The 26,710-nt window shown below is 39.5% G+C and overlaps 1 protein-coding gene across 1 annotated transcript in view; it reads left to right on the top strand.

Annotated features, from left to right (window-relative positions):
- RASSF4 (Ras association domain family member 4) overlaps window positions 1–26,710 on the top strand; it is a 289,543-nt gene that overhangs the window by 243,368 nt on the left and 19,465 nt on the right. The window contains exons 6-10 of the mRNA XM_063434595.1: window positions 4,705–4,772; window positions 7,346–7,494; window positions 14,252–14,353; window positions 15,614–15,665; window positions 22,643–22,764. Of these exons, the coding sequence (XP_063290665.1) occupies window positions 4,705–4,772; window positions 7,346–7,494; window positions 14,252–14,353; window positions 15,614–15,665; window positions 22,643–22,764 (493 nt within the window). The remainder of the gene's footprint in view (window positions 1–4,704; window positions 4,773–7,345; window positions 7,495–14,251; window positions 14,354–15,613; window positions 15,666–22,642; window positions 22,765–26,710) is intronic.

The raw sequence follows: 26,710 nt of genomic DNA, 5'->3' as shown, positions 1-26,710 counted from the left end.
ATCGAAGAAAAAAAAGATGGGGGATTAGCAGCTCCAAATATAATAGAATATTATAATTCATGTATGCTGGCACACGCCATTATTACTCAAAGTAGGGTTTAAAAAGAAGAAGCCTGGTACCAAATAGAGTCAGACATGGTGGGTGTAGAAAGTCTTTCAACAATGTTTTTGACAATAAAAAATAAAAATGTAAATATTACATCGGTTTCAGAAAAATCACTGGTTATTGGTAATATCTTGAAAGTCTGCTATAGATTTAAAAAAAAAAGATAAGATAGAAAATAGATTGTTACATTTCATGTCAATAGATGTGATCTCTGGAAATATTGAAGATTTAAATATTAGTAAATGGCAGTTGGCTGGAATCCAGACTATTAATGCTTGTATAATAAAAACTGAAATTAAGTCTTTCAACCAGATACAAGCACAGTTCGGACTTCAAAGCAAAGAGATCTTTACATACCTGAGAATTAAATATTTTGGGGGGAAATGTTTGGAATTTAATGTAGAAGAGTGTAATAATAATTTAAGAAATGTCATTATCAACTACAAGCAGAAAGGTCATATAACTAGATGTTTTGAACTTGTAAAAAAGATAAAAAAAAAGAATTCTGATTGGAAGTCTAAAACTAGATTGCAAAAAGATCTTAATATAGAAATTACAAATGAAGATTGGATATCGGTTATAGTAAACGTCAACAAAACAGTATATTACTTAAATATTGTTGAGAATTTTTATAAACTAGTAAATAAGTACATGGTCCCAGAAAAACTTGCAAAAATATCTAAAGATAAGCAAAATAAATCCTGGAGATGTTAATTAGGGAAAGGGGATTACCCTTGGAATTGGGAATCACTAAAAATAATTCACATGGATTGACGAAAGTCAATAAATGCATAAAATTGTGGAAAGGCTTCAAGATATATAATACATATATATAATATATATATATATATATAATATAATATATAAGACACAGAGGGTAAAATAAAACTAGGAGTGTAGCGAAATGCAGAATAAAACGGACACATTATAGAATAATAATGCTTATTGTTTTAGGGGTATGAATGTGGCTCAAGGGAAGAAAATATAGAATTATAAATTTGGTATATATCGAAATATAGAGATAGCAGGAGGAAGAAATTAACTGTCCCTATGGATGGATGTATCTTTGTTGTATGAATTTATATATTTTATGTACAATTTTGTATTTGTATGTATACATTTGTACTTTCATGTACTTCTATTTCTATGTTTATAAGTGCTTAATACACACTGCAATACACAAAATGGAATATGAAAAAGAAAAACTGTGAAAAATAAACAGAAAAAAAAAAAAAAGAAGTTTCCACTTCTGTTTTATTGTTTATATATTGGAACACTACCGTACACCATCTGGAGGATCGTCATACATCCTGAGACAGGGATTGTAGCGTCCGAGTGAAAAAAAGCAGAGATTTAAATAGCTCAGAAAAGTGTGAGTTAGTCCTCTTAAATATTTATATAGGATACGCACTTAAAGTGACATATTGCACTATTATCTGTTTTATTTGTATGTTTTTTTCACAAGGATCTATTCACTGAATATATCACGTCACTAAGTTTCGCCATTAGGCGTGGTTTATCACCAATTGTTGTAACATATATTGTATCTGTTCACAAAGTTTTTGGAAATTCTTGTCGATTTACCGCTGTGTTGTGCTAAATAACCACATTCACAAATATCAGTACCTAATAAGGTCTGTAACGATTTGTGATGAGGAGGTTTAGTAATAGGCAAATGAAATCACACAAAGACCAAGTAGTATGTAAGAATTAACACCATACTTTATTGTATACACTGGAATCCAAATCACTCTGATCTTAAGATGCATATATTGGTTATAAAGTGTGCATGCATTCAGCTTAAATGATCAATCAGCTTAGTATATCGAGATCCGCTTAATATACATCACAATAGGAGAAGAGAAGTTCATTGTCACTATGCCACACACGACTGGGGAAGTTAGGCTGGAGGGACTTTTTCAGCTGGGAAACAGCAAAGACCTGGACCACATATCTGTGATGCAGATAAGTAGGTCCCTCCTGAGTGCCAGGTTGCCCCGTCTTTTATACCTTTTAAAAGGGTGGGCAGTCTGTACTGGTCCACTGGCCCAGCAAAGACTTGTCACGTGAGTTGGATGGGACTGGAGCTGGCCAGGCCGCCAAGGCCCAACAAAGGTGTCATGTCACGTCTTGCGGTTAACTTATCTCTCATCTACAGTGAGCGCCTACCCTATCGTTGCATTACATTAATTATTTCCAGTGCAGCACAGGTACGCCAGCATTGGCTCTACCGCTGATCTGCCTCATTGGCTGTCATCATCAGCCAATCACAATGCTTTACTATAGGAAAGAATTGGGGTTGCGGGTGGCCTCAGAATCCTCTCAAAGGGAAAGTTCAGCTCTGCAGCACTGACACAGGAAGCACCTCTAGTGGCCGTCTGAAGAGTGGCCATTAGAGGTGTTCCTAGGATGGAATGTAAACACTGCCTTTTCTCTGCAGGGACAGGTTAAAGACCCCAGAACAAATACAATAAGCTGTAGTTGTACTGGTGACTATAGTTACATAGTTACATAGCTGAAAAGAGACTTGCGTCCATCAAGTTCAGCCTTCCTCACATATGTTTTTTGCTGTTGATCCAAAAGAAGGCAAAAAACCCCAGTTTGAAGCACTTCCAATTTTGCAACAAGCTAGGAAAAAAAATTCCTTCTTGACCCCAGAATGGCAGTCAGATTTATCCTTGGATCAAGCAGTTATTACCCTACATTGAAAGATTATATCCTTGAATATTCTGTTTTTGCAAGTATGCATCTAGCAGCTGTTTGAACATCTGTATAGACTCTGATAAAACCACTTCTTCAGGCAGAGAATTCCACATCCTTATTGTTCTTACAGTAAAAAAACCTTTCCTTTGCCTTAGACAAAATCTTCTTTCTTCTACTCTAAACGCATGACCTCGTGTCCTATGCAAAGTCCGGTTTGTGAATAGATTTCCACACAATGGTTTGTATTGGCCTCGAATATATTTGTATAATGTTATCATATCCCCTCTCAGGCGACGTTTTTCTAAACTAAATAGGTTTAAATTTGTTAACCTTTCTTCATAGCTGATATGTTCCATTCCTTTTATTAATTTTGTAGCCCGCCTCTGCACTTTTTCTAGTGCCATAATATCCTTCTTTAGAACAGGTGCCCAAAATTGCACAGCATATTCAATATGTGGTCTTACCAGTGATTTATAGAGAGGCAAAATGATATTCTCGTCCCGAGAATGAATGCCCTTTTTCATGCATGACAATACCCTACTGGCCTTGGCCACTGCTGATTGACATTGCACATTGTTGCATAGTTTGTTGTCTATAACAATTCCCAAGTCCTTTTCGTGTGTTGTTATCCCTAATTCGCTTCCATTAAGGGTATACGTTGCTTGTGTATTCTTTACGCCGAAGTGCATAACTTTGCATTTTTCAACATTAAATTTCATCTGCCATTTGAGTGCCCAGTCCTCCAGTCTATCTAAATCCCTCTGCAGCAAAGTAATATCTTGCTCACATTGTATTATTTTACAAAGTTTTGTGTCATCTGCAAACACTGAAACATGACTTTCAATGCGGTCTTCAAGATCATTTATAAACATGTTAAATAGAAGGGGTCCCAGAACAGACCCCTGAGGGACACCACTTGCCACCTCTGTCCAGCTTGAAAATTTACCATTAACGACAACTCTTTGTACTCTGTTTTTAAGCCAATGTTCTACCCAAGAACAAGCATTTTCATCTAGACCGATTTCCTTGAGTTTGAACACTAATCTTCTGTGTGGAACTGTATCAAATGCCTTGGCAAAGTCCAAATAGATCACATCCACTGCAACACCCTGATCTATACTTCTACTTACTTCTTCGTAGAATGCAATCAAGTTAGTTTGACACGACCTGTGCTTCATAAAACCGTGCTGATTTTTGCTGATAACCATGTTCTTCTCAAGGAATTCTTGAATATAATCCCTTAATAACCTTTCAAATATTTTACCAGCCACAGAAGTTAAGCTCACAGGTCTATAATTTCCAGGCAAGGATTTTGAACCCTTTTTGAATATAGGAACAACATCTGCCTTCCTCCAATCATCCGGAACACTTCCTGAAAGAAAAGAATCTTGAAAGATTAAAAACAGAGGTTCACTTATTTCTACACTTAGTTCCTTAAGTACACGTGGATGGATACCGTCAGGCCCTGGAGCTTTGTTTATATTAACTTTCTTTAGTTGCTGCAGCACCTTGTCTTGAGTTAACCAATTACAATTATTCTGCAAGTTTTTAGTAGCAATCATTTGCACATCTATTGCCATGGGTTCTTCCTTAATATATACAGAGGAGAAATAGTTATTTAAAATTCCTGCCTTTTCCTGGTCTTCATTGACTAACACATAGTTTCCCTTTAAAAAAAAAATACTCTTCCGGAAGCTGTGCCGGAAATAGAGTGTGGGTGTTAGATACTGAAGTAAAACAAACCTTTCACTGTGGACACTGTGTAGCACTTTTAAATTCTGTACATTCTTGGAAAAAAATATACAAAATGTTATTTACCAAATGCATTTCGATATCACCTGCTTTTGTGAGATGTATTTATAAATTATTATTTTTTTCTTCTCTCTTTGTATTAGCCCTGACTCACCATCTGTAGAATGCCAGACTGATGCAGGGGAGCTGAACAATAACAGCGCAAGCAGATGTAAGCGAGCAATCACAGAAAGATTTAAAAAAAACTCTGCCATGTTTTTTCCATTACAGGTTCTGTGCTGACTGTGAGCTATTCTTAGCCAGGCTACTAAAGTGGATACATTTATGGCAACTGAATACATTCAATGCAACAGTTCATTGACGCCCATTATCCTTGCACACACTCCCCAAGCGGCCTTTAGTTATATATTTTTTTTTATGTTAGTTTATTTATTTTTTGTCAATCTTGTTTATTGAGTTATAGTAAGAGAAAAGGTAGGCGCGCAGGCCTTCAGAGAAACATATAAATTTACATTGCGCATATACATTCTTTTCCAGTTGCAGACAAGATATCACGCTTTAGACAATTGCTCATGTGGTTTGTTTATCCGTTATTGCTATTGCAGTATTTACTGTACATTGATACATCGTAAATATAATAGTATAACATGTAGAGTTGTTCCATTTATTTACAAGCGTCTGTGTTTTCCATCAGGAGTTTAGAGTGCGTCTTGGTATTAGTGTGTCATGTTTTCCCCTTTCAGTGTCTGGAGATAATGTCTGCCAGGTTAGAGCATCTTATAGAAAAGAGGTGGTAAGTGTGTAGAGATAGAGAAAGGATATAGAAGGAGGGCAGAGAGAATCCCCTTATGGTCTCTGTGTCTCAAATCTTGACGGATGTGTGAGACCTACGGTGGCGCTAGGCGGTTGGGTTATATTTGGTGTCCAGCCATGTGGGCGCCGCATAGTGTGCACCGTGAAGAGCACAGATTAGTTAGTGCCCAGTCATGACCCGTCCAGAACGTGTTTGTTTGTCGGTAGGTTTTACCCATGTTAGATCGTTGTTTCCCTGTTAAAGAGTCAGCATATATAACACTAGGAGAGGCTCTCGCACTGCCCTTCCAAGGAGTGAGCCTGCGGTGCAGGGCAGAGGATCGCCGTTTCACTTATCTGTTATTAGTACCACTCACACCGCTGTTGAGATCTGTGTAGGGGCCTTGAGTGGCTGTGCGTGTGACGTGAGGAGTCGCAGACAGGTGTGCCTGCATGTGTCTGTTAATCGCATGTTTGATTTCTTGTATCCGGAGGTAGGTTGTGAGGAAATATGTAGCAAGGCTAGTTCAGCTGACCAGTCAGTGTCATCCCCCAGGATTGATCGTACACCCAGTTTAATCTGATCCCAATACGGGGCGATGGCCCAGCATTCCCACCAGAGATGTATCAGTGTCCCCCTGTCGTCTTGGCATCTCCAGCATGTCGGCGAGATTGTTGGGAAGATTCTATGTAACAGGACTGGTGTCCTATACGACAGGGATATCAGTATGTAGTTAACCTCTTGGTAGTGGGAGCTGGAAGAGCTTTTATGTTGCCAGATCAGAGCTTTCTCCCATTGTGCTGATGAGAAAGATCTATTCAGTAGCCCCTCCCATTGTCTTTGGAAGGCGTTCGCTATATTTTGTTTTATATTTAGATTTATGTACTTGATTTTCTCCTGATTAGCCATTATATAATTTTGGCTTATCCTAACACCAACTATATAAAGCATATTGCATGTGCCTATATTTTTTTTGTAGTGCAAAAATATTACAAGCCATAGTTTTTCATTCTTTCATTTTGGCATTACACTGATCAGCCACAACATTAAAATCACTTGCCTAAAACTACTCTAGTGCATCAATGCATGGAATCCACAAGACCTCTGAACGTGTCCTGCGGTATCTGGCACCAACACGTAAGCAGCAGATCTTTTAAGTCCTGCAAGTTGCGAGGTGGAGAATCATTGGATCAGATTCCAGCACATGTTCCAGCACATCCCACAAATCAGATTGAGATCTGGGAAATTTGGAGGCCAAGGCAACTCCATGACCTCTTTGTCATGTTCCTCAAACCATTCCCGAACAATCTTTGCAGTGCGGTATTATCCTGCTGAATGAGGCCACTGCCATCAGGAAATAAAGGATTGTATCTAGATAGGTGAGGCGTGTTAAAGTAACATCCACATGAACCCAAGGTTTCCCGGTAGAACATTACCCAGAGTATAACTCTGCCTATACCAGCCTGCCTTCTTCCCATAGTGCATTCTGCTGCCATCTCTTCCCAGGTAAATAATGCACTAGCACCCAGCCATCCACCTGATCTATAAGAAAGCATGATTCACCAGTCCATGCAACCTTCTTTAATTGCTCCATTGTCCGGTTCTGACACTCACGCCCCCATTGAAGGCTCTGATGCTCTGATCCATCACTATTTGGTCCTTGTCAAAATCACTTAGATCTTTTCGGTTCCCCATTTTCCCTGTTTCCAACGCATGAAATTCAACTGACTGTTCACCTGCTGCCTAATATACCTCTTCCCTTGACAGGTGCCATTGTAACAATATAATCAATGTTATTTACTTCACCTGTCAAAGTTCCTATTTTGTCTCTGTACATCTCTTTACTGGGTGGGAATTTCAGTCAGAATGGCTATTTCATAAAGATTCTATGAAAACTTGCTTCCGAAACCTTGTTCTATCGTAATTAGGTTTCTACTTAAAACAGATTGTTTCTCTGCTTTGTAAATGTGTTATATGTGTTTATTTACAAGACCCTAATGAAGAGGAGATGCCACAGCTGAAAAGAACCAGAAGTGATGCCAGTTTTGTCCAGATGCGGGTGAAACTTCGCAGCCCAGGAGACGTACAGAGAATAAGGAATCACAGGTTCTCTATAAATGGCCACTTCTATAATCATAAGGTAAATTAAAGAACACATGTCAAATAATTAACAATGAATGCTTGAGACCCTCCTACATGTTTCTGTTTGTGTAATGAAACGAAAAATGAGTATAAAATGTAACACTGGTAAACAATGACAAGACACAAAATAGAAAAGGCAACATCTGCATTACCTCCATAACTGATGTGAGGTTTTATAAGTTAAATGTAAGGTTTTGTGAAGCATTTTTTATGACATTAGGACTGTTACTTATTATTACATTGACATTTAATTACTATTTGTGTAGTCAGAGGAATCTTTATACAGTACTCAAGTCAGGAACTCGTATAAGTAATAAGTACTTATAAAACCTACACCTTTATCTAGCATTTCACACCTTGATATGCATTAACACTAGAGTTTGGTTATCCGTGCTCTACCTATTTCAGTATAATAATGGAATTTTGTCTTGTTGTTATATGTTGTTACTAGGGTTATCGCTACGTGATACAGGATGCTAGGATACATTTTGAAGATGTGTCCGAAAGCTCATATGGTCATTAGCCCCATGACAGTATTGAAGAGGATGCATAGCCATTTACTAGAAATTGATTAAAGAGCAAGACATTATGATTTTGAGAAATGGTGGTTTCCAATTTAATGTTGATATTATCAGCATTATTAATTATATAGTATGTTGCTATCGTATGTCTTGCAGACCTATTTAGTGAGTCTCCATTTTTGTATTGTTTGTTTTATAACACACAATAGGTGTTTGTTCTGATTTTTTTTCCATCCTCTCCTCTAATTTAGGATTTGACTACATTATGCATATTAGAATTTATGCTAGGTGGGTCCAGCCCTGGGGAGAGCAGTGTGGCAAGGGAGAGAAAGTAAGTAAGTTGCTTTGGAGGGGTAACACGAACCTAAATATTGAAAAGAACACTATAGCATTAAGAGTACTGGTACTCCTAATGCTATAGTGTTCCTTCAGATAGGAACTATATCGCAGGTAGACATTTCAGTTGGATTCCTACACTTTGTGATTTATTTCAGTGTTTTCTCCTGTATTGCACTTATACAAGTTTAGAACATTTATGACCTCACTGATCTTTACCGATGACATGCAAAAAGTCTAGAAAGTGATATATACACATCCCTAACACATTAACAGATACAACTACAAATATCAATATGGACTACACCTAGTTTAATAATTGTACTATGCTCATTGCTAGCCAGAACGCTTTTCTCTCAAGGCATTTTCAAATAGAATGGTATAAATATGAGATTTCTAGCGCTTGTACACTCTCTCTCTGCTCTCTCTGCTGTCGTTGCAGCATTTCTTTTGCAACCACTTCACTGCAACGCTTCCGTTCTTCCTGTCAGGCCTTACTTGATGGAGGGAAGGGTTCACAGGAGACATAGCTTGTGGGCTGTAGTTTCACACTGCTAGTTTTCTTCTCAATAAAAGCAACTAGAGGTGTGTTTGGATTTAGTCAGTGTACAGCAGGAGTTATTTTAAAATGCTTATGAAATTTAGAATTATGAAAAGACTTCACTATGCATAGCAGTAAACTCTACATTTGTAAGTGATGCTCGGAATCGAGGTGTGGTACTTGTGCTTACTATTTTCCCCTCAGCTTTTATTTTTAATATAGTCGGCTTCTATCTCATCCTGCTTCTACCTGATTCTGATATTTCAATCTTCTTATTAATGACTATTTTATAATAATAGATTTATTTGAAGTGTGCCTGTCCTAGTACACGCCACTTATGTTCATTTTGAAGAGCATACAATTTACTTTTGGATTGGGGGGGGGAGGAAACTGTTTAAAAATAGGTCTTTCCCCCTCTTCTCTATCAATTCCTCAGCGTAGACCTCTATGCTGAAGAACTGACTGTCAGGAAGAACAGGAGAGACCTCCTACAGGCATTCCTCCTGCTCTCAAAAACATGGAGGCCCGAGTGCATTCTCTGGTTGCTATGGTTACTTCCTAGTCAATGTTTGTAGTGCTGCTTAGGAATTAGAGGAATAGAGTAGCTGATGTCACTCTGTTAAGACACTGGCATGCTGGCAATGAAACCAGCATGTTGGCGTCATTGAGGAGTATTGCCCGTTTGGGGAAGTGTCCTCAAACAGAGCAAATCAAATCACAACGCAGGTGAACCAAAGGGGAGTGTTACAGTAATGTAGTGGTGACCACTGGACCAGAGGGTGGGATATATATTAACATTTTTCTCTGTGATAAATTATGTATTCATTATTAGGGATTATTAGGGATTTATGTTCAAATACTATAGATGCAAGTACAGGGAGTGCAGAATTATTAGGCAAGTTGTATTTTTGAGGATTAATTTTATTATTGAACAACAACCATGTTCTCAATGAACCCAAAAAATTAATATCAAAGCTGAATAGTTTTGGAAGTAGTTTTTAGTTTGTTTTTAGTTATAGCTATTTTAGGGGGATATCTGTGTGTGCAGGTGACTATTACTGTGCATAATTATTAGGCAACTTAACAAAAAACAAATATATACCCATTTCAATTATTTATTTTTACCAGTGAAACCAATATAACATCTCAACATTCACAAATATACATTTCTGACATTCAAAAACAAAACAAAAACAAATCAGTGACCAAAATAGCCACCTTTCTTTGCAAGGACACTCAAAAGCCTGCCATCCATGGATTCTGTCAGTGTTTTGATCTGTTCACCATCAACATTGCGTGCAGCAGCAACCACAGCCTCCCAGACACTGTTCAGAGAGGTGTACTGTTTTCCCTCCTTGTAAATCTCACATTTGATGATGGACCACAGGTTCTAAATGGAGTTCCGATCAGGTGGACAAGGAGGCCATGTCATTAGATTTTCTTCTTTTATACCCTTTCTTGCCAGCCACGCTGTGGAGTACTTGGACGAGTGTGATGGAGCATTGTCCTGCATGAAAATCATGTTTTTCTTGAAGGATGCAGACTTCTTCCTGTACCACTGCTTGAAGAAGGTGTCTTCCAGAAACTGGCAGTAGGACTGGGAGTTGAGCTTGACTCCATCCTCAACCCGAAAAGGCCCCACAAGCTCATCTTTGATGATACCAGCCCAAACCAGTACTCCACCTCCACCTTGCTGGCGTCTGAGTCGGACTGGAGCTCTCTGCCCTTTACCAATCCAGCCACGGGCCCATCCATCTGGCCCATCAAGACTCACTCTCATTTCATCAGTCCATAAAACCTTAGAAAAATCAGTCTTGAGATATTTCTTGGCCCAGTCTTGACGTTTCAGCTTGTGTGTCTTGTTCAGTGGTGGTCGTCTTTCAGCCTTTCTTACCTTGGCCATGTCTCTGAGTATTGCACACCTTGTGCTTTTGGGCACTCCAGTGATGTTGCAGCTCTGAAATATGGCCAAACTGGTGGCAAGTGGCATCTTGGCAGCTGCACGCTTGACTTTTCTCAGTTCATGGGCAGTTATTTTGCGCCTTGGTTTTTCCACACGCTTCTTGCGACCCTGTTGACTATTTTGAATGAAACGCTTGATTGTTTGATGATCACGCTTCAGAAGCTTTGCAATTTTAAGAGTGCTGCATCCCTCTGCAAGATATCTCACTATTTTTGACTTTTCTGAGCCTGTCAAGTCCTTCTTTTGACCCATTTTGCCAAAGGAAAGGAAGTTGCCTAATAATTATGCACACCTGATATAGGGTGTTGATGTCATTAGACCACACCCCTTCTCATTACAGAGATGCACATCACCTAATATGCTTAATTGGTAGTAGGCTTTCGAGCCTATACAGCTTGGAGTAAGACAACATGCATAAAGAGGAGGATGTGGTCAAAATACTCATTTGCCTAATAATTCTGCACTCCCTGTACTATACAAGAAGTATTAAACACTGGGGTGTGCTAGATCTGACAGTATCAAATTATTTAGCTTTAAAAAAAGAATGATATGTATAATATTTATTTTGTCAGGAAGTGAAACTTCCTTTTTGGGCTATTTACACTTTTCCCATGCATTCTTCATTTCCTGCCAAAAAAGCAAAAACACATGTCATGTTAAGTATTTTATTTTTGACTAAGTATGTGTCTATATATATATATATATATAACACGTACACATGAAATGGAAAAATACCAGATCAATATTTGGTATGTATGAGTGTATGTGAAAAATCTACAGAAGTAATAACTCGTGTTATGCACTAAACTCAAATTTTAGCAGATTACAAGTAAATAGCAACATTGAGATTAAAATTGCTGATTTGGACATTGTAACAGAGCCACCATACCTGGTTAAAGAGCACTATAGTGCCAGGAAAACAAACCCGTTTTCCTGGCACTATAGGGTTATTAGGTCCCCCCCACCCTCGTGGCCCCCCTACTGCTGGGCCACTTACCTTAATCAAGCGCCGGGCTTCCTCTGCGCTGGTGACCTCTCAGCCCCAGAGAAGAGCCAAAAGCGCATGCGCTGCCAGAGTTCCATGCGATTTCCACACAGAGTATCGCGGAAGTGCCTCTAGTGGCTGTCAGGGAGACAGCCACTAGAGGCTGGATTGACCCAGCAGTGTAAACATAAGTTTCTCTGAAACTGCTATGTTTACAGCTGCAGGGTTAAAACTACTGGGACATGGCACACAGACCACTTCATTGAGCTGAAGTGGTCTGGGTGCCTATAGTGGTCCTTTAAGTACCTCCACTAAGACAGCTGCCTGCCTGCTAGCCAGGAACGCTGGAGCACTTCAGACCCAGTAGCCAAAGCTGGACTGAGGGTCTCTGGATACTGCTGCCCTAGATGGGTTGAGCCGTGATTATATCTCCTTGCAGTTGTTATAGCTACTTGCAGCGATTATAGCTCTCTTCAGTGATTATACTACTGGAGACCCTTTCTACTGTAAAGCAGTGATTATAGCTAGCTTTTCCCCACACAGTAGTCAAGACTAGGCTTGAGGCATTCAATGTGCAAGATGTGTCCACGCAATTCCCAATGGTCCACAGTTTTAGCTGGGAGACAGAGTAGGGGGTCTCCATTCCCTTAGTGATAATAGCCCTTTTTAGTCTATGTAGGAATGTGGTTCAGTGAAAGACATTTTTCCAAATCTGCGATGATCAGTTTGATTATTTTTGTTAAAATTTTATAATTCAGATTGAATGTGCTAAAATGCAGAGTTTAGTGAATTTCCCTAATAGAAATTAGTTTGTGTAGATAAAATATTGGTTTTATTCTAAATGACGCTTTCCCTTACATATATAGATATATGCAGTTCGTATATTCATCTAACTGTTTAACATGTTCTGTAATAACCTGCCACATTGTCTAACAATAAGTGTCACAATTTTGCTTTTCGAAATACTTGAATAATGTAGTGTCACATTTTTGCATTCATAAACAAGGCAATATAACCTGACTTTATACGTGTATTTAAGTTTGAAAACATTAAAGGTAAACCCCATTATCTACGATGTTATGGAAGCACTGCATATATGTGTTCGTTGTTATGTCAGTATTAAAGGACCATTATAGGCACCTAGACCACTTCAGCTCAATTAAGTGGTCTGGGTGCCAGGTCCATCTAGGATTAACCCTGCCTGCTGTAAACATAGCAGTTTCAGAGAAACTGCTATGTTTACATATGGGTTAATCCAGCCTCTAGTAGCTGTCTCATTGACAGCCGCTAGAGGTGCTTCCGCGCTTCTCACTGTGATTTTCACCGTGAGAAGACGCCAGCGTCCATAGGAAAGCATTGAGAATGCTTTTCTATGGACTGACTGAATGCGCGAGCGGCTCTTGACGTAGGAAGGAGGAGGAGAGTCCCCAGCGCCGAGGAAGCACGGCTCTGGAGAAAGGTAAGTGTTTAACCCCTTCCTCCAACTTCAGCCCGGCGGGAATAGGTCCCCGAGGGTGGGTGCACTCTAAGGGCATTATAGTGCCAGGAAAACAAGTTTCCTAGCACTATAGTGGTCCTTTAATCTATTTACAGAAATCATGTTCAAGGCTTGACAAATAACAGATCAAAATGCAAAATGTAACTACTTTTGTCACACTAAAAGAATTAGAAAAATTAAACTTATGCTTTAAAAAATAAATAAAAAGTCTGTAGTAAAGGGGTTACATGTAACCAATGCATGTTCCAAGTTTTAGGACTACAGTAACCTCCCAAAGTGGGACTTGAGTCTGTTAGCTTGACCGCGAACAACAAAAAGATTAGTTTTGTGCCATGTCTCTGATGTACACTTACATTGGTCTCTGTTATTCCACTATTTGCACATTCATCATATTATACGATTTTAATAGGAAACAGATTATTTCTTTTTTTAAAGTTTTTAATGATTCATATTAAATGTTATTTAAACTCAGAAAGTGTTGTTTTGAATTTAATGTAGCATGTCAATCTGACTTGAGAACCTCTATGTGGATGCCAAAGACAATCTGTCTGGAATTAGTATAAATCTAAACAAGGTTTAAAATATTTCCTAGGAAAAAGAAAATCGCAACCAGACAAGTAGAAGCTGAAAAATATGGTTTGGGAGGAATGGACTGTCAATAAAGTGGGAGTACTAAACCCTTGGGGGCAGTGAAATTTGGTATTAAAATATCTTGAAATACAGATGAACCTCTTAAAGAATTAGATGTTTTTTGCTGTATTTTTGAATGTGAAACTGTGGTTCAGGGACTTGTCCACTTCAAGTGACATAGTGAGATAGTGTTTGTGTGGAGTGGGCATAAGAGGTCAACACACAGATTTCCTTTATGTCTTCACTCATTGAAACAATGTAATTTGATTTTTGTGTTTTAGACTTCTGTGTTTACTCCAGCCTACGGGTCTGTGACAAATGTTCGTGTCACAAGTACCATGAACACATCTCAAGTCTTAAATCTTCTTCTAAGGAAATTCAGGGTGAGTTTCTATGGTCGGTCAATCAACAAGGGTTATCCTTATCGGTTTATCATTTAGGTAAATCTTCTAGAGGCGTGAATCTGTTATGTCTATAATGTCAGTTGTTTTAATTTTAGGAATCTCTTGATTTGAACACAATGTATTAATTTCTTTAGCCTCGCAACAGTACAATTAGCAGTTCAGGTATAGTCAAATTTCAGATAGCAGGTATTAGAACCCACTTTGAAAATTAAGAATATATATCTTTACTATTTTGTATACTACTACTGTGAAAAAAAGCAGATGACTTTGGGAATAGAAAATGAAATAGCAGCAATTGTTTGCTGTTATGGCATTTACTCATGGGTTTAGTTAAATACAGAGGAATGCTTTAAACGCTTTGCAATATGGTTTGTTTAGCTCCCATTGCTGCATTGATTTTATTGGTTAGACATAAGGTTTTAATTTGTAACATTTGTTTTCTGTTCATATATGTATAAATATCAGTATAATCAGGGTTATTCGCTAAACTCTGACCGTTTGCAAATTAAGGGCTCAATTTAATATTCTTGGGTAAGCTTTCCAAATGGTCTGGTATTCTTAGATAAGCTTTTAAATTGATTTAATATATTAAAGAAATAATGTGAATTTTTCTGGGTCAGCTATTTTTGCCTCAGTTTTACCATTCATTGTGAGTTTATGAATATGTAATGCATGTTACTAAATTGTATTTGACTCAGTTGTGACCGGGATCTTAATTATTCATATGAACTTGTTTGATATTGATTTATTTACTTGACATGAATAATAGTGAATTAATCTGAATTGCAAAATGTAGGCCAAAATCGCTGATTCGGAAAGATTTTCCAAATTAAATTGTAATATTTTTGGATATGCTTTACAAATGTTTTATTTCTTTTTGATACACTTTTAAAATTATTAAATATTTTCAAAAATGTTTTGTGTTTTTTTTTATATATATGTTATATTTTTCATATTTTAATATTTAGAATAAATAATAAAATAATAATAATAATAATAAAAAATATATATATGTATATATATATATATATAAATTAATAAATAAAATTGACCAGCTTATCCAAAAATATTAAATCAAGGCCCCAGTTATTGCCACAGCTTGACTTTTTGCCTAAATTGTGCAGTGCAGTTTGAGCTCAATTCAATTTGTTGTTTAGTGAATAATTCCTGTAGAGACCTATGTTATTCTGCACGGTGAAAAAGAATACCCCAAAAATTATTTTTATTCATTAAATACAGGTGGAGAATAGTACTTCTGAATTTGCACTTTATATGCTTCATGAAACAGGTGGTAAGTAATTTAACATGTTTACATGCTTCATTTGAAATGTTTTATGTTTTGTTTGCTTTAGATAAGTAGTGCAGACAAATGAGGTAGAAGATAAAGCTGGGAGAAAATCAAGCGATCTCCTTTTAGTTAGTGGATAAAAATCACACTGGTAAATGCAGACATTATTATGTTAAAGTAGATTCTACAGCAAAGTGTCATTCCATTAAAAATATACTTATTTGAAAAGGAGACAAGAGAACACAGACTGAATAGTAGAGACTTCTGACAGGAGTGGTTGTGACACTGACCATAAATCTCAGCAGTGAGTAGTCCATTAAAGACACACGCCAGGAACCATAACCACTACTGCTTATTATTATTATTATTTTATTATTATATAGCGCCAACAAATTCCGTAGCGCTGATTGTGGTGTTTATGGTGCGAGACGTGTCCTGGCGCCATTCCAATGTTACATGGTTGCATAGTAGTTGAGACTAATAAAAAAAAAAAAAGACTAAAGTCCATCAAGTCAACCTTTGAAATCCATTTCCCTTAACTTTACTTCTCGTTAATGCATCTGGCCCACTCAGTGTCTAGATACTTGTAGAATATGCTAGCTTTAGTGTACCTATAATCTTAACTTTATCAGTGACAGGAGGCGAATATTTGCTTAAGTCACTCTTTACTAGAATTCCACAGCAGCACATTAACACAGAGAAAATCAACTAATCAGGAAAAAGTTAGATACAATAAAGCTCCCCTCCCCACACATTACTTCCTCTTTCAAGCTGCGACAAAACAGAATAAGAAACAGAATAAAACCATGCAGTGTAACATAACTCCTTGTAGGCAGTGATGTCAACGATGTCATCCAGCCGAGAGGACATTTCAAACGTGGTGCCATGGACAGATTATAAACTGAAACGAGAAAAATAGTCGAAAGGGCTGCCTTGATAATGAAATGTACTCTGAAAAAACTTGCAGTCAAACAACTTGCAGTGACAAACAGCATTGCTGTAATGTACAGAGATCCCAACCGTTCTATGTAAGAAACGGTAACATGAAAAGCGACAGGCAGCAGAAACAACAAGCAGAGTTGCATACATACCTGATTACCCAAAACGTCTGACCAATGACCAAACAAGTGTACGGATGAAAAAACTGGGAGGGAAATATTTGCCTCCTGTCATTAATAAAATTAAGATTATAGGTACACTAAAGCTAGCATAATCTACAATTTTATAAGATGACAGGAGGCTTCTCATTTGCTGTTTTAACCCTCAGTCAACAAAGCAAACGATGCTTGTTCCATTGGTAATTATCCCTGGAGGCCAATAGATTCATCCTGAATGGATCCTTTGACAGCGAGATGTGAAGGAAATGCGATCATTGATGTTTCTCCAATCCCGGGAAAAAGTCAATTCGCCGCAGGATTCACTATACCTGGTAACATGTGACTGGGCTCCGCCAAGGCGGTCGATGTAATGCAATGCCAATATGGTGTCCATTCTCAGGAGGATGCAACAGTTTGATAAATTATTGGTGTAACTTGAGATTGCGAAAGAAAAACCTGCGATCAGTTTTGGACCAAAGATGTGGAAGTCGGCTTCCGAACGTCTAAGGGCTATCAGGCGATGTGGTCGTGCAAGCAGTCCCCAATCTCAAGACTTGTGTTTGTGACTAAGTGGCTCCTAAAAAAAGACTGGACATACCCCATTTGCAATACCTTGGGATGTCTACTTTTGCAAATGGTATGCCATCATGGGGGTAATTCTCATTCCTGGGCTACCATACGGTCTCAAGGGCAACATAACCAATCTGGCGAATTTCAATGTGAAAAAACTGAAAAATTTAACATGCTATATTTGACCCTGTAACTTCCCAAAACACCATAAAACCTGTACATAGGGGGTACTGTTTTACACGTGAGACATCACTGAATACAAATATGTGTATTTTATTGCAGTAAAAGCAAACAGTATTATGACATTCACAGTTAGAATGTCACGTAGAACTAAAAAACAATTTAAAATTTTTATTTTCTCCCATTTTTAAATATTTTATTCATATTAAATTATGTTTCATACCTAAATATTTGATGTTAAATGAAATCCCTGTGTCCCCTGAATAAAATGATATATAATAAATGTGGGTGCACATAATATGAAAGAGGTGAATTACACCTGAACTGACATATAGCGCAAATTCAAGTTTTTGTTTACGTTTTGTTTTGATCACAACGTGTACATTTGGCTCAGTCCTTAAGGGGTTAATGTGCTGCTGTGGAGTTCTAGTAAAGAGAGACTTAAAGGACCACTCTAGGCACCCAGACCACTTCAGCTTAATGAAGTGGTATGGGTGCCAGGTCCAGCTAGGGTTAACTAATTTTTTTATAAACATAGCAGTTTCAGAGAAACTGCTATGTTTATCAATTAGTTAAGCCTTCCCCTTTTACCTCTAGTGGCTGTCTCACTGACAGCCGCTAGAGGCGCTTGCGTGATTCTCACTGTGAAAATCACAGTGAGAGCACGCAAGCGTCCATAGGAAAGCATTATGAATGCTTTCCTATGCGACCGTCTGAATGCGCGCGCAGCTCTTGCCGCGCGTGCGCATTCAGCCGACAGGGAGGATCGGAGGCGGAGAGGAGGAGGAGAGCTCCCCGCCCAGTGCTGGAAAAAGGTAAGTTTTAACCCTTTTCCCCTTTCCAGAGCCGGGCGGGAGGGGGTCCCTGAGGGTGGGGGCACCCTCAGGGCACTCTAGTGCCAGGAAAACGAGTATGCTTTCCTGGCACTAGAGTGGTCCTTTAAGCAAATATGAAGTTTCCTATCATGTTATAAAATTAAAATCTCCAATGATTAACAAATTAGCTAGATGTGCAGCCTTATCAATTTAAGATCACAGTTGCACTTATCCATCAGAACTAATGTTTGGGGAGTTGTAACCTATTCCTACTATTAAATACTGTTGACAATGGAGTATTTGGAGTGCAGATAACAGAGAAATATGGAGATGGGAAAAAAAGGGGGGGGGGGGGACCCATAGTGGTGTTATACAAAATTTACTCTCTAGGACAGGGGTGTCTAACTCATTTGTTCTAGAGGGCCATACTGTACACTGAAATAGTTATACACACACACATGCGCAAAAAAGTTAAAAAGCGGGCACAATGAACAACTTCATATTGTGTCATAAATGTAATTTGTTACTTTTTTTTTACAAAAATATGTATTTGTATGTAGTGTTGATGTTTGAATGCAGGGATGTGTTTGTGTGTAGCGTGTGCATTTCAGGGTTCTGTTTGAAGTAAAAGTGTTTGAATTCATGACTGTGTTTGCGTGTTTCAAAGCAGTGGTGTATTTGTATGCAGTGTTGGTGTTTGAATGCTGGGGTGTATTTGTGTGCAGGATTGGTGTCTGAATGCTGGGGTGTATTTGTATGCAGTGTTGGTGTTTAAATGATGGGGTGTATTTGTGTGCAGTGTTACATTTTGAATACTGGAATGTATGCACTGCCACACATTATACAGATGCGCACACTGACAGATATATGCATACACATTCAGTTACATACATACACAGGTACACATACAAACTGACACTCACAGATACACAGGTACACATACACATATATGAGTAACAAATAACATTGTTTTAGCCATATGTTTTAGCTTCCCTCCCCCCACCTGTGTGTATGCACATGCACCTGACTCCCCACACGGCTCTCAGCAAGCTAGGAGGTAGTGACCTGGTCCAGTGCACTATTAAAGGGCGACTGGTCCCCTGATCTAAGAGCCCTCCCAAGTCCCACAATGACCCGATGGGCCTCCATCATTGCCCTCATGGCTGCACCGCCTTCACCAAATTGAATACACATGCAGACTTGCCAACATAGACACACTCAGTTACACACATATATGTACACACATTGTTACACTTATATACACACATTGTTACAAATATATTTACATGTTCACAGACACTATTACACATATACACACGCATTGTTACAAATACACACACACACGCATACACACACTGTTACACATACAGACAGTCACACACACTCACATTTCTATGGCCTGGTGCAATATGCCGGTCAATGAGAGGGAGCAGATGTCAGTCTCTGCTCCCTCACGATCTTATTCCCCCGCCAGTACCTCTATTCAGATCCCAGATCTCCCTCCTACCGATTCCCCTTGCCAGCTGCCAGTGCTCAGTTCCTGTCTCTTGTATTGCTCCCCTGCACTGCTGCCTGGGAGCTGAGAGGAAATTAAGTTTAATCACTTCCTCTCAGCACAGCGGTCACTCAGTGAAAACCTTAACAAGCCTAATTCCGCGGGTCGCAGTCCTCCTTCCTAAATCCTAAAATAGAATAATATATCAGAGGACCTTGAATGTTGTACCTTGCATTACCACCATGATCCACTGGGGGCAGCAGTCTTATTTTTAGGATACACTTTTAACCTATCCTAAATAAAGAACAACAGTTACACCAAGACACCTTAGTGCACAAAGCTCTGTCATATACAAAAAAAAAATGACATGTGATACAGTTGCAGTGACTTGGTAGCAGAAAAACAGGGACATCTTATTGTGGTAGTCTCTTCTTTTCCCTCTCCTCAATGCAGATGAAGTCCGAACGAATTTACATGTAAAGAAAAAAGACACCAAATTGATAATAGCATAGTATATTTAAAATCAGGTATAATTTATTTTTATTTTCCATAAAAGGCTAGCCTGTTTATTCCCTTAATGACGGAGGCTATTGTTGAGATTAATTGCTGAGATAAATGTAATAGTAGTCACAGAATCCAAAATTGTTGCAAAAAAGTATATATGTGTAGGATGCAAATCCCCATGTAAGAGCAATTTGACACTTTTCATTTAACCGTTTTATCACAAAGCTCAGTCTAAATATTAATTGTTTTGTATTTTTTGTGTTACAGCAGAGGGATTTCCTAGCTCAGTGAGCTCTCTGTACAGAGCCCTCTTGTACCGTAGCTCCAGTAACTTGGATTGGTGCTGGGCAGCTGGCAAAGCCCAGCACCAATCACTGGAAAATAAGGGGCATGCACAGAGACCTCTCCAAGGTGTTTGCAGACCCTGGGTGTCCCCCTGATTCTGGCGAGACACTAAATGTTTGAAAGGCACATTTAAAATGATTGCGACTGAGCTCGATTGCGCTCACCTGTGGTGTTTAAATCTATTTAAAGAGCTATGTGCTGTACTCAATTTTAGCACCACACATACCTCTTCTGTCAGTCTAGGGCTCCTAATTATAGCCCTAACTGACAGAGTGGGCCCCCAGTGCAGAAGGTGTTTTAAAGGATTTAAAGAGCTTTGTGCAGTGCTCACTTTGAGTGTTGCATGTAATTTATCTGTCTCTCTGGGGCCACTGATTGTGGCTCTGACTGACAGAGGGAATCCTCATATATCTGTAGGGTTTAACCGATCTCTAATCAAACACTCCTTAATCTAACCTATAATCCTTCCCATGATTGAATCCAACCCCTTTTCATAATAACCCCTAATCCAACCTCTAATCTAACCCATAATCCAACCCCTAATTCTACTCAGAATCCTGCCTATAATTGAAGTCTCAATCCCACCTCCTAATCCTAGCTCTGACAGCTGTCCATTAGTGGATCACTGGCTTTGCTCCTCTTCCTGAGTTGTGTTTCAAAGCTGTTGTATACAGCAGACTCATACTCAAAGTAACCCATGTATAAAGTGGAATTATGAGGCAAAAATGTGGTTCTTTGTTGAGCTAATTTGCATATGCCTTCCCAGAATCCCTTGCAGTAGTGAAAGCACTGTTAAAGTGAGATTTCTGTGGGAAAAGCAAGTCTTATGGCTTGACTGGTGTGTGTATTTGTGTTTAGCAATGTATTAACAATATGTGTGTATGTATGTATGTATGTATGTATGTATGTCTTTATCTGATAAAGCGCCCTTTGAGAAGATTATGCTATGTACTAAAATTCAGTATATCTTGTAAATGGGGTTCAAATTCCTTACCAGTTGTTAAAGGAAATTTGTATTTTATGGTAATATACCATTTAGAGATTCATTTGATAGAGTGTGAGATAGCAATGACTGATGACTGCAGTTACTCTTTATATTAATGTGAAAATTATACAGGTAATCCTTTTAAATAATTTAATATGTTTTAATATTGTAATAATTTTTTTAAAATTCACTTCTATACAATTTTTTACATTTTTGTCGTTTCATTGTTTTCAAGGGTTAAGCCCTCATTTTTTGGTGTGTAGCAGTTATTCTATATATTAAGATCGCTTTTGGTTTGCATATGATTTGAAAACATGCTTCAACTTCAGATTAAATTTTAGCCTAAATATTACAATTCAGTTTTCAGATTATTATAATTTGATTTAAAAAAATGAATATTAATGAACGTTTTGGAAACCGTTGTGAATGTGATGTTGGAAGGATAACAAATGCAAAAACCACTAGAGGGCAGTAGAACCTTCCTCTGACACCAACCTAACGTGTCTTTTGATTCAATATTCATTTCTTTTGTTATTCCATAACAATATATATGCTTATTCTTTATTCATGCACATAAATAAATGCATATTTTTAACGGCCTTGGTATCCTGTGTTATCATTTTGGACAACACTAGAAGTGTTGATAACTACTAGAAAAACAGTAGTGGCTCATCCTTCTGGCCTCCTGCTGGTTACAAGTTGAATATAACGTTTGCTTTTATTATGCATATTTTTAAATAAAATTGTTACTATGGTCATTTGCACATATTCAGTATGATTAAAAAAACTATAATAAAGACAAAACAATGTGAAAAATAGTCAGCTCAATTAATTCGATATTGTAAGCAGATTGCACAAATTAGTCAGTGATAAAACATTATTGATGAAAAAAAGTTATTTATTTGTTACAGAAGAAGAAATATTTTTAAAGGTAACTCAGCTTTGTAAAAGGTGTTATAGTGTGCGGTTTCCTTTCTTTGTCTATCCAGAAAGAACCAAATTAGGAGAGACAGAGTTTCCATTGATCTGCAGGGTCCTGCATGGCCCATGTGAACGGATTGCAAGACTTTTCTTAATGGAGACTGACCTTGGAGAGGAAGTTTCATATGATGTAAGACTCGTCTTCTTGTTTTCATCCTAATGCTTATTTTAGTGTGCAAGATACCGGTTATTTGATTTTGCAACAGTAAGAAAAAGCCTGATACGGACAGAAGAGATGTCACTGGATGACGTGAATTTCTTCCTGTCAAGCCATCTTAAGTAGCCATTGGGCTAACTGGACAACTGGCTGGTTGGTTGCAGCCGACAGGGGATACTGGGAAATTTTCCAGTGGGCCTGCATACCATCGGACTGGTGCGCGGTCACCTAGTGGGCACTGGCCCGCAGGTCGCATTGTGTAATTACACAGTAATAGTCAGGAAGGGATGCGCTCCCCTGACAGTCACAGAATGTAGCGTGGCCGAGCAGGTAGACCGCGGTAGAGGAGCTTCTGTTCCCCTGTCTGTTCACCCGGTCTGACAGGAAGTGCTCACAGCGAGAACATGACTGCTTCCTGTCAGATCGAGTAGGGGAACAGAAACTCCTTTACAGCAGTATGCCTGCTTGGCCACGCTACAGCAAGGTACAGACCTACAGGAAGAGCGGTGCGGGGGGGCTAACATGGGACACATGGGGGCTGGGGAGGGGGCTATAGGGACACATGAAGGGCTGGGAGGGGGTACACATGAAGGGCTAGAGGGGGGTATAGGAACATATGAAGGTCTGGGTGGGGGTATAGGGATACATGAAGGGCTGGGTGGGGGGTATAGGGATACATGAAGGGCTGGGAGAAAGGCTAGTGGGACACATGGAGGTCTGGGGGAGAGGGCTAACAGGACACATGGAGGGCTGGGTGCTAATGGGACACATGGGGGAGCTCATGGGACATACAGTAGATGCTGCTGAGACACATGGGAGGACTAATATGTCATACATGACTGGGAGGGGGCTGTGATGAATGGAGAGGTGGGAGGGGGTATAGAGACACATGGAGGGCTGGGAGGGAAGGCTAATAGGACACATGGAGGGCTGGGGTGCTAATGGGACACATGGGAGGGCTAATAAGGCACATACAAGGATGGGAGGGAGCTAATGGGACAAATGGTGGCTAATGAGATGCATGGAGGGGCTGGGGGCTAATGAGACGCTTAGGAGACTAATAAGACACCTGGAGAGGCTCATGGGGGGGTAATGAGACACATGGAGGGGCAGGGGAGTAAAAAGACACACACAGAGAGTCTGTGGAGAAAAGACATGGAGGGGCCTGGGGAGAAAGAGACAGAGGGGCTGGGAAAGACAAACAAAAGACACACACAGGAGCTGTGGAGAAAGAGACACACAGAGGTGCTGGGGTCTGGGAAAGAGACTAACAGAAAGGCTGGGGAAGGGGAAAAGAGACAAAGGGGCTGGGGCTAAGAGACACAGGAAAGGGGCTTGGGGAAAAAAACACAAACAAAGTGCATCTTCACTTGTGTCTCCTGCTCTCCCTGTAAGTTAGAGTTGACCGGTGAGAGAAAGACTTTGTATTATAGGGACACTATAGTCACCAGAACTACTACAGTTTATTGTAGTGGTTCTGATGTCTATAGTCTGTCCCTGTAGGCTGAGCACTGTAAATGCTACCTTTTCAGGGAAATGGCAGTGTTTACATTGCTGCCTAGGAACATCTCTAGTGACAGTCACTCAGACGGCCACTAGAGCTGCTTCCTAGTGAGCATCTCCACTCTCTGCATGGAGGCCCTGAACGCTCCCCATAGAGATGCATTGATGCAATGCATCTCTAGGAGGAGTTGCTGATTGGTGCGGTGAAGCACAGCGTTTTGCCACACATGCGCAATAGCCTCCAAATGCTTTCCCATGGGAATTGAATTGGCGTTGACTGAGATCATCCAGTTGTCAGCCAAAGTGAAGAGCACACTCTTGTTACTTCAAAATGATGATGTGTTTGTTATGATGACAAACACCCCCTCTCTGGCCCCGCCCCCTTTTCATTGGCCCACTGTAAAAAATGTGCTAGCCAAATTTTTTTTTCCCGGTCCGGCTTATTTCCTGTTAATCATGGTTAGGGCATGGGTGCAAAGAATAAAATGTCTTGTTTTTGCGAAGTTTTGTCTCTAGGCACTTCTAAATGTAGCATATGTTCATGTCCTGTGAAAGGTAACAATTGTACAATTATTATCCACATAATACAGGTATAGAACTTTTGCAATCAATATTTATTTTCTTTATATTTTCAGGCATTGCTTAACATGAGAAATGATGACTTTGTTTCCTCAGGTAGGACAGGAAACACTTTGGCATCTCCATGCGTCTGTTATCCCTCAGTGGTTTTTCTGTCCTTCCTCTGTAGGAAGTATTGTCTTGTTTTTGAGGGAAAATGTCCATTTGTGTTAAATATTACTTTCCTTTGTTATTATATCCCTTTGTGGTGTCATTCCTGTAGTCTAAATCCCAAGACAAAAAGGACAGATACCCAGATTTTTTTCAAATCTGAAATTTGGCTGAACCAGTTTATCTCTAATATATATTATTACTGTATATTTCACAGTTAAAGAGTTATTCCAACCACCAAGACCACTTTTGCTTTCAGAGCAATCTGCAATTTAGCACCCTTGGAACACGCGACTTAGGTAACTCGAAATAATAATGTCCATTCTGTGCAAAAATGTTATCTGTCGTTGCTGCACGCTGGACACTAGCTTCTACCCTTACAGGCAGTGCACTTCCAATGGGAAGCTTCAAAGTCCCCTGCACTTCTGCCCATCCCTCCCCATATCCCTCCATTTAGAACTTTTATTTTATTTTTATTTTTTTTATTTTTTTTTCAATTTGACAATTTTTATTTTTCTTGCATAAAGGGTAAATGAATAAGGGGGTACAGAAATAAAGAGAAGGTGGGGGTTACATGCGTAGGTGTTACATATATTGCATTGGTTTATACAGATTTGTACAAAGCATATGATGTCTCTCAATGTTGTAAATATATTTGTACAGTTTTGCACATTTCTACAGGGTGTAACATTGTTTTGAATAGGACCCCTTCCGTTCACGTTCACAACATGAGCGGGACATTTGTACATAACCTGGGAGTAAAGTCAGGTTTGCAGTCTTTCCAAAGCTCTTGCGTGGGTCTGTGAGTCTTGTGTCGGAGTGGGGCCTAGAGGGCGAATGCAAATGGAGTGAGGGGTGGGGGGGTGAGAAGGGGGTCGGGAGGGGGAATGCTTCAGTCTGAGTGAAGTTTTTATTGGTAGGGTCCAATAGGTACATACCACGGGTTCAGCCCCGTTGTCCATGTTTCGTCTCCTATCTCCCAGTAGTCAGACGGGTGTCCTGACATTGTGACATTGAATGTTTGTGCGCCCTTTCTGCTAATTTTAGTGTGTAGTTCACTCAGCCCATGTTCTCCAAACCTCCCTTTTCCAGGATTGGCGTTTTGTCATGGGGACAATAAGTGTTTCGTAGCTCCCTACCATAGATATATACTTAGTCAGTTCCTGCATAGTTGCTACGGTTGTGGAAAGCCAATTCCTGGCGATATGTGTCAAGGCAGCAATTTGAATATGGTGTATCAAATATCTGTCGGCTGGGGGGTATTGGTCTCCGTTAATGAATAGTAGGAGAGAGGCTGGGGAGTTGGGGACTGTGATACCTGTGTGCGAGTGGATGAGGGAGAGAACTTCTTTCCAGTAGCTCTGTATGATGTCACAGCCCCACCATATGTGTAGGAAAGTGCCCGTATCTTTATGACATCTCCAGCAGGTACTTGAGTGGGTTGGCAATATTTTAGCCAGGCGTGTGGGGACCATGTACCACCTATATGCGATTTTGCGCATGAGCTCCATATGGGCTGCACAGGCTGATCTGCCCTTGTAGCTGTTGATGGCTTTGAGCCAGGTCGTCTCAGGGATGTGGTGGCCTATATCTGTTTCCCAAGCTTTGGCCCATGGGAGGTGGCAAAGTTCTGTGTTGGTGTTCAGGAGCGTGTAGATAGCGGATATGGGGCCCTTGGCAGGTGCAC

This window comes from Pelobates fuscus, chromosome 10 (assembly GCF_036172605.1).
Source record: "Pelobates fuscus isolate aPelFus1 chromosome 10, aPelFus1.pri, whole genome shotgun sequence".
Taxonomy (NCBI): Eukaryota; Metazoa; Chordata; class Amphibia; order Anura; family Pelobatidae; genus Pelobates; species Pelobates fuscus.
This window is presented reverse-complemented; position numbering and strand designations above follow the sequence as displayed.